This window comes from Ceratosolen solmsi, unplaced genomic scaffold (assembly GCF_000503995.2).
Source record: "Ceratosolen solmsi marchali unplaced genomic scaffold, CerSol_1.0 scaffold23, whole genome shotgun sequence".
NCBI classification, from domain to species: Eukaryota; Metazoa; Arthropoda; class Insecta; order Hymenoptera; family Agaonidae; genus Ceratosolen; species Ceratosolen solmsi.
Window position 1 is genome coordinate 339,036 of NW_011948430.1, and position 13,546 is coordinate 352,581.

Sequence of the window (13,546 nt, forward strand, 5' to 3'; positions counted from 1 at the left end):
CTCTCTCTCTCTCTCTCTCTCTCTCTCTCTCTCTCTCTCTCTGTCTCTCATTCTTTCTTATGCATCGTTGTCGCCTTTACGCTCAGTACCATCGAAACGTCGCGTGGCATCTTTTTCTCATTCGGCGTTACGTCGATACTCTCACTTCCATCTTCCATCTTTTGCTCGATTCTACTGTCACGGAGCATAAATCGGTTTGCGGCCCTCTGGCTGCTCGCTTATATGATGTATATATGCTGTCTTCGTCATCAGCAAAGGGCAGTATTATTAAAAGGTTGAATTTTCCTGTCATAGCATTTTGTCAAAGTAGTCGTCAGCGATGGTTAAATAAGTAATTAATTTGCGACTGCATGTGAAAGCACTTGTAAAACGCAATGTCAAATTTAATTAACACTTTACGTTTGTTTATAGAATTTCCGAAAAACGATGAGACAAATTCGCAGGATGAGGACTATTTCGACATTTACCGTCAAATTGGTGAGTTAAAGTAATTATCAATCTCGAAGCACGAAAGCGCTTTATTACTGTTTATTGTAAATTGTATAGACTAATTAGCGCTCAATAAATAAAGGGTCTTCGTTGTTGTAAGCTGGGTGTCCCTTATCGTGCCCCTTATCGTGTACCAATTTCGCGCGGACTTTTATACTTGTGTATGTATGTGCGTAGAGATTGGCGACCGCAAGCGATTTCATACGACTCGAACGGTTACTTTATTAATTGAGTGCAATTACGAGTGCACGATTATAGGCTACGTGCGCGAAATATCACGGCTCAGGACTTCGAGCGTACCGAGTCATTTTATGCTCAAAATCCAATTGCTAATCTCTTCCACGAGTTCTTCTATCGAGATCCGCGCATATTCATATTCATTATCAAGCTTATTGCGCGAAAAAAAAACAATGGCTCTACTTGCTTTAGATGACCTGCTTTTGAAAAGAATCTATCGTCGCGATCATTCCTTCGACACCACTTTTCATTTTTCTTTTTTTTTTATCTTAGTTATAATTACTTAATGTCCATTTTATATATATCACAATGAATTACTTTATTCTTTAAGCCTTAAATTTCAACTCACTCGATCGATTATGAAGATGATAAGTATCTATTTGCGGCTGTATACGAAACAACTATTCTTCTCATTTTACCTTTTGAGCATTATATTGCTGTTTGGTCATATATTACTACCAACCCGTACCGCTTTGACAAATTCATATATGAAAATCTGTACAAAAGCCACTAGATATGAAGATAGTTTTGGAGCTGGAATAATCAAAGTTTCTATGAGTCTTTTCCTACGTACTGTTTATCGACAGGCGTTGAATTGGAAAATTTCTTAATCCAAAGTAAAAATTACATCGTTATAGATCTTCAGAACGCACGATCGAGTCTTATCGCTTGTTATCAAGCATTGACCTGCCTAAGCCCTTCACTCATAAATAGCCTCTTTTACTCGTTTATTAATTGCTCAAATCGATAAGTTGCTACCGATGCTAGACCTACTTGTTTTTCTTTTTCTTTTTCTTTTTTTCTTTTTTGTTTTTTCTTTATGGAAATTACACCGCACCTAATATATTTTACTCCTCCTATCTTACCGAATGATAAACTAACTACCGTCTTCCCTACAGTCTTGTTATTGCGCATTTAGAGATAAATTTTATTGATTCTTGAAATACGCCATGATATTCTCGATAACTAATAGATATCATTTTAGACAACGACTATTTGTTCTCCGCTCGTGGTACGCTCGAGATCAAAAGATCTGTTTTTGATTGAGCTTTCCATTTTCACTAAGCCAATAGAAATTTCTTTTTGTGTTGATATAATAATATAAATTATTACAAAATCTGAATGTTATACATCGATTTCAGATTTATCTATCTATATATATATATATATGTGTGTGTGTGTGTATATATATATAATATAAAGAGTTATGGTTTCATTCTGGACATGAAGCGCGATTGACATTATTACGTTAGCCTTTGTCTACTTGTATAATTATTAAAATATTATTTGAGAAGTATAAAATCAATCGAATAAAATGAAAAACAAGAATAAAATATATTAAATGTAATTATTCGTTAAAGTCCAGTTATAAATAGTCTTAATTATATCCCTTCTTTATTAATAATTATTATTAATTTTGAAATGCCAGTAAGAGCAGTTGCTGGTCTTTATTAGTTATAAGTTTTAAGTGTCTACCTTTCAACAAAGTAAAACATTTCCGATGTACAACGCGTTCAATAATATTATGATAATGAATCTTACTTAACAGATTTTTATACGAAAAACTAATAAAGTTACTAATTCAGAATAAAAATTGGCAAAAAGTGAATGTTTGGATGGAAGACAAGAATGGAATCCTTATTGGTAGTTTTATTAAGGTCTAAAGCAAACTTATGGTACTTTATGAATTACAATATAAAAAAGGAGGACCGACGATTTTTATGCAAATAACTTAGCGTGATGAAGGGAGGTAAGTAAGAAAGTAAGCTCGACATGTGCATGACAATCGAGGACGAAGGGCTCGGTCAGCAAAATGAATTTGCAAGCATTGAAGCCGATGAGTGGATTGATGCGTGGATGCATGGATGTAAAAATCTTTGTTGGGTGGCATTCGTTAGAGTTAAGGAGAGAGAAGAACGTGAAAATGGACAGGATGCTAGCATTGAATCGAAGCAAGCGTGCGTAATGCGTTAGTTCCTGCAGAGGTTCATTCATCGTTTTTTTTTCTTTTTACCGAGCGAGTAGCAGCAGCAACTCGGTTATATCGGGATTAGCCGCGAGAGCCGTCTGCTATATGAATTTCAAGCGTAGTCTGCTTAATGCTATTTTTTTTGTCCAATGATCGATCGTTATCCTCCGTCATGAGATAAATTGCGCGTATTTTCGATCTCGTTATTACGCCTCGCGGACTGTTTCCGCTTTCCGCTTGTAGCCGGAAATTTCCCCGGAATTGCGAATACAACTTACCGAGGACCGCGTCCACAGGCATTTCCTGGGTCTTAATGCGTCTTTTTTTTCCGTCAAGGTGATGCAGACCAGCAGAGTTTAAGTTGAATGATACCAGACAGACCTTTTCATATCCCTGCCACACATGCTCCGTTGAAATATAGATATACTTTTATATTTTAATATACAATACTCACAAAGAGCATTGATAACAGCCAGAAATTTTGTCAATTAAATCCTACCTAACTCCTCCTTCTTTTTCAACGGTACATTAATGTATTTGAAGTGAAAATTTTGATCTCGCTCGTCTTAATAATTTTTTTTGCATGGGCATCTCTTAATGTAATAAGACTAAAACATGTTATTTAATTTTCGTGATGTGACTATGTCAAATCAGATCTTCGTTTTCCTATGAATTTTATTTAAAAAAAAATTAACTGGCTATTGTCATAAGGATGACTAAAAATCTTATAAGAAACAATATTTTTACAAAATTATCCTCTTTTTCTTAATGCATTTACAAAAATAAAAATAACGAGTATTAACTTGTAGGATAATATAGTAAAAGATAATAGGTCGAAGTAATTATAATGCATGACTCGCTGAAACGTGACTTAAAAAGTTTTCGATGACGAGTGCAGTATTACGCGAAAGAGCTCAGTATTCAAAAGTCATTCGTATTTACTTATACGTTAGACTATGTTTGTAGAATTTTTTAATACCGCAAATGAAAATTACGGTTATTTTTATACGTAGGTATATCGACCGATTGTCAAAAATTAATAATGCGTATTATTTGAATAAATTACGATATAATGCATTTAACATTTCTATGATGCTATATAAAAACTTTTTTCCAAATAATCCTAATCCTTTTAATGAGATGGAAAAAATATATGTGCCCTGCTTAAACATTTATAATCTTTAAATTCTAAGCAAAATTTACTATTTATTTAGTGTTGTGCATTTCAATTAGCATTTATACATTCAAAAAGTGGTATGAATTTCGTAAGCGCTTTTAAAAGATAATATTATAACAATGTCAGATATATAATAACGACCTGCAAAATTAATAAGATCGACATTAATTACGATTTCTGCAATGCAATGCAATGCACATTCATACTAGAAAATAATTCTATGAAAATAATAAATAATATAACGGATAAAGTGCAGCATATCATAGAAGCTTGTGAGTTTGCAGAAATTATAGCAGAAAAGAGATAATCGAATGCACCTGTCGCTATAAACGCGAGAAGAATCGTTTAAGCAGTAGGAACGCAAGAAGTCTACTTACTCTTCAAGAGTAAATAATTCACTCGGAGTGAATGAGAGAAAAGGAAGTGGGAGAGAGGTGTCGGGATAATTTAAGTGAAAAGGTCGTGGCGCGGTGCTAGTGTATAAATGGGAGTCGATTGGTGAGAGGCGCTGCAGGGAAACCACTGAAAATAAAGTACGGAGCGTTGATTTTTTTGTCAATTTTGCGGTAGAAAAACAGGCTTGCGAGCGCGAGACCCCGCCTTTCGCGTAAGGCCTCGCACTCGCACTCACGCATTCAGTAAAAGGAGAGTCTCGCGTGGACGGATGCACTCACACACGCATGATCGATGCAAAAATTACGCTTACGTGCGCTGTGTGCGACGCCACTGGTTGCACGCGAGAGTAACAAGAGCACGCCGCACTGCAGCGCGACGCAATCGCCGAGGGCTAGTGCTCCTCCCTTCTCCCCCCCCTCCTACTCCGCTCCATGTCTCCAGTCACCACCCAGCCCCTCCCCTCCTTCCGTTCCTCACTCACCAACGCGTTTGCTCTCTACCCCCTCCCCCCTCTCTCACTCACTATGGACTTATTCATCGTTGCCAGAGCTCTCGATCCTTTTCCTTCTCTCTGTCCCGCCGCTCGCGTGCGTCCATCGCTCCCCATCTACAAATATTCATCTCAGTCGCGCTGCATTGAAATCTTGTGAGCCGAAGAAAGTATCGGGGAATGCAAGATTGAGAGAGGGAAGGGCAAGACAGAAGTAGCATCGTCAACAGCAGCAGCAGCAGCAGCAGCAGCAGCAGCAGCAGCAGCAGTAACCATCGTCGTACATTAGACGAAGACGAAGAAGATGGAAAGGCAGCTGAAGAAGAAAAGAAGAAGAAAGAGGTAGGAAGAAGCAAGAAAAAGAAAAAGAAGATGAAAATGAAGATGAAGATGAAGAAGAAGAAGAAGAAGAAGAAGAAGAAGAAGAAGAAGAAGAAGAAGAAGAAGTAAAGGTGGGAGAGGTCGTTCGGGATAAATATCCAAACCCCGCCCGGAACCGCGGGGCTTCCCCCCTCTCCCCGCCGACTTTCTCACTCTCTCTCTCTCTCTCTCTCTCTCTCTCTCTCGTTCTGTTTCCTCCTCGCTCGTTTGCCCCGCTACGCCTCGTACGTTTCATCGCAGCCGCAACGCCGTCCTCGTCGTCTTGGTTGTCGCGATCTTGTTCGGACTCTCCCAGTTCTCGTGACCCCCGTAAGCGGGCAAACCGAGTGCTCCGAGTGTCCCGCGCACATGTACACGGGCCGGATCCGGAGCCCACGACACCTGCTATTCATCTTTTTTCGCGCCACGGCGGAAGACTCTAATGCAGGCTCTGCGCCGGGGAAAGGAATTAAAATTCTTGCCGTATCTTACCTTCGAAATCGGACGTTGATTTACTTACTTTCAGTTATGGTCAAGTTAATCGAGTTTTCGTGTTCGCCCCTTGCCGACGGCAGTTGCGAGTGGACCCCGCAACTTGCGCGACACTCCACTGCGATTTTCGTTCTCCACTAGCGATGCTCCAAACTCGCACTGATCGCCCTCGAATTAAAAAGTCTTATTTACATTCGTACACTTTAGTTCGCTGACTTTGGCCCGACGTATCTGATCACACGGCTACGGCTTAATATAAATAATGCAAGGCTTGGAGTCTTTCTAGAGTGACGAGGAAATGTAAAGGAGCTTTGACTCTTCAATTATTGCTATGATCCGCCTTTCATGAGCTTAGCAGCAATTAACTCTGAAAGTGTTAAATCATATATCTATGCTATTGTTTGATCTGTGATGTGAATCAATGAAATTGTCTTTTAATTTATAAGACGGTAATCGCAGACTCATTGAGGAAATGAACCAAGACAAATTACCAAAGACAATAATTCTGTCATTAATCAGTTAATACAACATTGTGTATTTTGTAATTTGTTTTATTGAAACGTAGATTCTATTTTCACAATAAATTAATTATAACAGGCGCTAATAAGAGTGACTTAATTTATGATATATCAGGTTTTTATTTATTTATTTATGCGCCTTCATTTACACACACGTATATATAATCGCAAATGATTTCACTTGTAATATCATCCTTTTTACCAATTTCTTTGATAATTCATAGCTATAAAGGTAATTTAATTTTTATTTTTTTTTTAACAATTTGTTTTTTTATTTTCACTTTGAATCAAAATCTAAAATGCATTTGAATGTATAGATGTAGTCGAGCAATCAAATAACCCAAGTGGAAATTTAGTTAATAAAATAATAAAATAATAAAATCATAAAATTTTTTAATTAAACTTCTTAGTTTAATACAAATTGTACATGATAAAGTTAAGTTTCTTAATAATATACGACACTTTCATAAATATTCAATGTATAGTATCGAACTCAATTTTAAAATCTGCTTAATCTTGTATATTAATGCGAAAATGTCAAAATGTGAAAATATCAAAATATCAATATATTAAATATTAAAGCTCAAAAAAATTTTTAAGGGATTTAAAATGAAAATTACATTTCAGAAAAATATTTTATTTCAATTTCAGTTGAAGCAAAGTTTTTAAATTTATTTATTTCTAATACATATTTTTTGAGTTTCACTGAACTTTTAAGTACCTTGTGTAACACATTTCTAGTAAACGTGTAATTTTTCATTAATTTAACCATAAATTGTCTATCATTTTTGCGAATAATTTTAATCAAATGCGCAGTCGATGGATATTTTGATATTTATGTGAAAATATTTATAATTTTAGTTGAGCATATGTAAAACATAGACGTTTTATACAGATAAATTAAAATCTCGCTTATAGTTCTGATCAATGGTGTTTCATTGAAAAAGTAACGATAATATGCATAAAGTCGTGATAGCCTTGAGCCTTGTCCAGATTTCCAATATCCACATATAGACAAATGTAGAGGAACAATCACTTATAGGTGAATATGGGAAAAAAAGTCAAGTTTTTGTAGTTTAATGGGGTAATTGATGGAGCCCAAATATATCCATACTCGTGAACTCCTATTGAAATAAGTGAAGTGGAGTAAGTAAATGATTTGAGCTGCAGACGGTTCCAAAATAAAATGAGTTTCTAGCGTATCTGGCAAAATGCTAAACGTAGCGACTATGTAATCTTGACGCAAGCGAAATAGGGAGTATTTTCAGGATATGTTAAATAATAAATTGGCCCGGGGACGTACACGGTGCGCAAAGCTTTAGTATTGGCAAAAACGAAAATTAAATCGTCAAGTAAGACTTTCTTTTAGGATTTGCTTATTTGAATGCCAGACATAGGAGAAGTTGGCGTCTATGAGGAAATGTATAAATGAATGGTGAGGGTGGTGGTGGCGGTGAGGGGAAGGGGAGACTGGCTCCTTATTAATGCCCGTTTCGTCTAAAATCCCTTAAAAGCTCAGTTGCATTTACAAATCAAATCGTCCCGACCTTCCTCCAAGGTCTCGCGCTCTCGTGCTTTTCCCTGCCAACAGAGTCCCATTTTGAAATTTGCAGATCTCCTCTCTCAAGAGAGTCTCCCTCGTTCGCGAGAGATGTGCTGTATGCAGGTCATTACGGGGTGCAGTATACGTACGCGAGGAATAGTTTACGACTTTTAAATAAGTGGCCTCGTCGCGTTCCCAAACAATTTGCCGGTACCGCAGATTGCTCGTAAATAACGATAATCTATTCGCAACGCGGAAGATAAAAGTTCTCGTCCTTGCACAGCCGGACGTGTCCGGTATCTTACTCACTTCTCTTTTAGAACGAGAAAGAGCGATGGGTAGGGGAGAGGGAGACCGAGGCGTACGCTTTCGACCGCTACTTATGTGCGCACTTATGACGCTTGCAAATGCACGAGGACGATGAAAACTCCAGTTTCCATCTAATAACATCGCCTGCCACCTTTTTGTATTGCCGCTCGCTTCGACTTTATTCTCTTTCTCTTTTCCCGTCTTGGTCACTTACTTTTCTTCTCTGACTTTTTCTTCAGAGTTGCGCCTCTCTGAGAATACAGACCGAGGAGCGCTGCTCTTCTTGGCTTCGGGTTCTCGGTTCTTGGCACTTGGCTCTTGGCTTTTAGCTCTCGGCACTCTTTCGGTTCAAACTGCGCTGCAGTTATTCATTTTTACGTCGCTCATTGCTCAGATTTTACGAGGCAAAAATTCGGAAATTGTACTTTGAACCGAGCGCGCGATTCACGCGGTATTCGACCCGCAAGCGATTCTTCTTTGACCGGTGTCGACGTGTACGTGCAGGTAACTCAGTTCAACTCCGAGGAGAGTTAAGGCTATGAGTTACCTCGACACTGCGAGCGCCGATGCAAATCTCGCTCGTTTCTTTTTACTTCAACTTGCTTTGCATTGCGAAAAAGATGCTTTTCTTCAGTCTCGCTTCGTCAGTTTTGCTTCTGACCCTTCGATAATATTGCGTAAATACAGCCAATGAAAAATCTGCTGTGCCTTCGGACATACTCCAAAGTTAAAGAATTAATGATTTCGAGAGAACTGCCTCCTCACTTTCAAACTGCCGTTTTTATGAATGGGAATAAATCCGAGTCTTTACAATATTTTTCATCTCGCTTATTTTCTTTAGCAACATTGAAATCTCTTTTTTTATCTGCCCTCCATCCCCCGCACCCCATCCCGTCCTCTTTTCTGGGTATGTTTATATGCACGAGCATGTACATGTGCAATGTACATTTTTCTGTGAATCTCTCTCTCTCTCTCTCTCTCTCTCTCTCTCTCTCCCTAATTTTCATGAATTAGTAACTAAAACTATGTAAATAAACGCTCAATTAAATGTTTCAAAACTATCTTCGAAGGCCAACTTTATTTAACCTCGCGCTTCCATTTCTACTTCTCGCGTTTTATCGAGCATAAAATTTATTAGAAACTTGATCAATTCACATTCAAGAGCCTTAAGAACTTGGAATTAATATTTATAATTATTTAAATTAAATGTTATTACACTATATCTAAAAATAAAAACAACTATGCACGTTTTAATACTGGTATTTCGTTTCACCTAACAAAAATATTATGATTCTTTGCAATTGATATTCATAAGAGTGATGATAATAAATATGCAAGTGTAAAGTAAAGCACGAAATTTATAATTAAAATATATTAATAGCATTAAATGAAATCTATTTAATTTAAATTCACGTAATTCGTATTAATCTAAATTTACGTATTCGATAAAAGCAATCTCATTCCTGTTAATTCATTTTGTTATTGAAAGTATAGTATTATATTAAAAATAGAATTTGGTTAAAAATTCATAATTGTTTCTATTTCGTGTGCAACATTTTCTTATAGTTATACAAGAATTTAATTAAATATTTGATCAAATTGAAAAGTTATATTTTGTATTGGGAATTTCAAAATATGATAGAATAGTAAATTAAAATATTTATAAGTGATTAAAATGTTAAAAATATATAGAATAGTGTAGTTGAGTGGATAAAGAAATCCACGTATTTAAGTTTGTCATTACTGATATTCGGTTATGAATTAAAAACTTTGAATAATACTTATGAAAATGTGGTCAGCTAATCGGTTTGTTTGTGTTTATGTTAGTTGAATTATCACTTTTTAAATAAATGATCTATAATTTATAACGAATGCTCGTGGCAAATACATCGATGAAGGGAAAATGAGGAGCTACTCTCATTACCGCAGTGAGATGAGAAAATCTGAGCCTCGTTTAGAAGCTTTTAGTAAGTAGTAGTCCGAAAACAGTGAAGCTGATCGGCAAAAAGTTGGGAGAAAATTTCATGCTTACAGCCGGCACAATGTAAAATCAATAAAAATTCCGAGAAAAAAAAACGAGAGAGTTCATCAAGAAAGAGCGTTGAAAAAAATGAGGTTACACCCATTTAATCTCCATATTCGTTGAGGCTCAATCAAGGCGAAGAAGTAGCGCGGGGAGGAGGAATCGGACGTGTAAGGCTACAGGAACACTTTACGATAATCGTAAAAATTGTAGGCTCTTCGGCGCCTTATCCTTTTTACGCCTATCTCCTTTCGCGTGTACAGAGACGGGCATCGGGAGTCCCGGCAGTGGAAAAAAAAACGAGACAACTAAGAGAGAAAAACAACGCAAGAAATTACGCAGCCCCGGTCCCACGAAAGACGCATCAGGAGCCGTAAATCAAAGGTCCAGTAAAACCGGACGCAAGTCTAAATCAGTGAGGAATCGAGGGTCCTGGATACACAGCGACCGCTTCTCGGGTTCTGTCGCGCGACGCGAACGCATGGGAACCGGGGCTCGCGCCTATCGCATCTCATCCCCCCCCCCTTCCGCTCCCCCTTACCGCCATACCACCATCTCTCCCTCACTCTCTTCGAATTTTAGTGCCTTGGCGAGCAGACGAGAGATGCGGAAAGCCAGAGAAGGCTACGTCTCAATTAAATACCCGAAAACCGATCGGCTTTTGGGGCGCGAGCCACGCGCGTCGCGCCAGAATATTTATTTCGCTGAAGCGACTATAAGTACGATGGGCTCGGGAAAATACCTTCGATATTCCGACATTCTTACGAGTTTTATGACTTTTTCATTTAAGCTGTAATAGAATAAGAATAACACATAAAGTACATAAGATGTAAGGAGTAAGAGAGCTGCCGGAGCTTACAAGTCTAATGATCAGCGCCAATTGATTTATCAGCTAAGCTTTACAGATTCGATGATCCAAGTCTACATCTATGCAATTGATTCGATGTATCTTTCATTTTCTTTATATTACACTCGCCACATGCTCCATTCCGAGTTCCTGATTTTCTAATGGCATTAGTGCATTTGTAATATTGTTATTTTTACTACATTTCTATTGATTGACAACTCTTCTATCCAAAATATCGATTATATTGTAGGCACTTTGTTTGAGTTAGTTACCTCAACTCCCACATTTGCAATTGTCCAATATTGCCATTAACAGGATATTATGTCACCTATGATCTTATAAATACTTTCGGTTCCATGATAATGCAATTTATATTATGCTCTTATGTATGTAATTACACATGGAGTTTTCACTTATTCTCCTTATAAATTTCATGCAAATTCCCCTATTTATGCCTTGTACATACATATCCAAGCTAATACCTTTATTGATATACTTAATTAAATATTTATCTTATTGACATTAATAATAAATATAATGAATATTATCGATACGAAAGTAGGTGCTAAACATATGTATAATTATCAATATTTCTTCTTTGCGTAAGCTTTTTTTTTAATTCTTCAAACTCTGGTATATAAATTAAATTTTAATAGTTTATGATTCTCTAAGTGATCGTCGAAGTGAATATTAAGTCAAAAGAATTTGTAATAACCACAAAAAATTTAAACAAACACGTATCTAATAATACGAATCAAAAGGCTTTCACGATGTAAAACTGCTCAATGATAGTCGCAAGGAATTATAGAAAATTTGCGATTCAATGACACTAATTAAATCCCGATAGGCGCGATAGAATTTGAATTTGACCGAATAAAATAATTAAAACTGTAATTAACTGTTTGTAGGATTTCTGTTGTCGAGTGTCTTATTGATTATTTGTCCGATAAATCAAGATTAAGAAAACTTCTTGCGTCACCAATTTAATAATCGTATTTTAGTTTATGGCTGCATTGACATTGATGTTAAATTAATATAATAATTATTATTAATATTGTTGTTGCCATTATTATTATTGTGATAGTTGTTATTATTATTATTATTATTGTTGTTGTTGTTGTTGTTGTTGTTGTTGTTGTTGTTATTGTTATTATTATCGTGAGTAATGTAAGAAAAGTGTATGGAATGAAAATTTTAAATGACATATAATTATTATTAAAATTTCAAGTTTAATAAGGAATAAATAATTTATTATTGGCAGGTGTAATATTTCTAATCATTCAGCGATATTGCTAAATCATAAGCTGGTGCTTGTCGAAGTTTGAGCAAGTGGACTATTTCGGATAATCCGTGGATTTTTAATGGAAAAAGGTTCGAGTGCATACATATATGGTTCGTCATTAATAACCCGTAAATATTTTATTCCGAGGTCTAATTTTTAATGTATTATTGGGTGGAAAATCAACGCTATTGTTTGTAATTACGAAAGATCTAATGCTAATAATGAGGCAAACAGCTATTTAAACAAGCGGTGGAAACGCATTCGAGTACAATGTAAGAGATGCAATGGCGGAGCAGTGAGTTTTTCGAAATTGAAAAACGCAAAATGAAAAAGGTGCCCGCGAGCGACTTAATATTAAAAATTTAAGAATTATCCCAGAATGAGAAATAATTAAGTCGATGGGAAATTTGAGCGTCCTGCCAGTCGCATTGATAAAAGGTGTCGGTCAGTTTGGATAGAGAGACTGCGTGCGCGAGTGCGCGAGTGAGTGAGTGAGTGAGTACGTGAGTGCGTGCGTGCGTGCGTGCGTGCGTGCGTGCGTGCGTGCTTGCATGCGTGCGGGGGTTAAGGGAGCGGGAGGGATTGGGAGCGGCGCGGCGGCGAATGATCGTATAGGTAGCCGGTGAGCAGAAGCAGCGGCGGTGGCAGCGTCGCCTCGCGCTCGCTGGCTCTCTCCGACCATGTGACTGATTCCCCTTCTCCGACGCCAGCTCGCACAGGTTGACGAGGAGGGCCTGCCTACCTGCCGGCCGCTGCCCCGCTCTCATTACGACGCGGACTCCTGCGGCAGGTGCACCCTACTCGAGTACAGTCTCTATTGACACTTGCCGAGAGCCGCCGGCGCGCGCATACCGAATCGTGCCGTCGTGTAATCCTAGGGGCAAGCTAAACTCCAGGCAATATTATTGAAAATAGTTATAATTATAAGACTAACAATAAGCATAATAATAAATGGACAGATGCAGACAGATACATAAGTAAATAATAAAATATATAGAAGGATCGAGAAGGTGGGTGGGTGGGATGGTGGGAGGATGGGAGGGTTGGTGGGTGGTAGGTAGGAAGTAATAAAGGGTGGGAGCGAAGAGGACGTAAAGAGGAAGGAAGGGAGGATAAAGTAAAGGGTAGTGCGCGAGTGCCGAAGAAGAAAATGCCGAGGAGTAGACAGTGCTTAACCTAGTGCACTTCGAGCCGCGTATATTAGCGTTCGAGGAAGCAGACCTCGATCCTTCACCTTCGTACTCGCCCCACGAGATCTACAAAAGCCCAATCCTGGACGTTCTGGCGCTGACAGCTGGACGGACGGACAAGTGGAGATGTCCGAGGCTGCTCTCTGAGAGGATGAGGGAGCTGGACACGGAGAGCCCAGTCGTCTGGCCGGCTTGGTGTTATACTGGTAAGCCCCATAGAAGTC

The 13,546-nt window shown here is 37.9% G+C and overlaps 1 protein-coding gene and 1 long non-coding RNA gene across 2 annotated transcripts in view; both read left to right on the forward strand.

Moving 5' to 3' along the window:
- Positions 1 to 478, forward strand: part of LOC105363921 (uncharacterized) — a 58,375-nt gene extending 57,897 nt beyond the window's left edge. Inside the window, exon 3 of the long non-coding RNA XR_912934.1 lies at positions 412 to 478. This is a non-coding gene — a long non-coding RNA (uncharacterized LOC105363921). The remainder of the gene's footprint in view (positions 1 to 411) is intronic.
- Positions 479 to 13,167: 12,689 nt separating this feature from the next.
- The window catches only part of LOC105363920 (SAM-motif ubiquitously expressed punctatedly localized protein), a 60,868-nt gene continuing 60,489 nt past the window's right edge, over positions 13,168 to 13,546 (forward strand). The window contains exon 1 of the mRNA XM_011501729.1: positions 13,168 to 13,528. Coding sequence (XP_011500031.1) covers positions 13,474 to 13,528 — 55 coding nt within the window. The 5' untranslated portion in view covers positions 13,168 to 13,473. The remainder of the gene's footprint in view (positions 13,529 to 13,546) is intronic.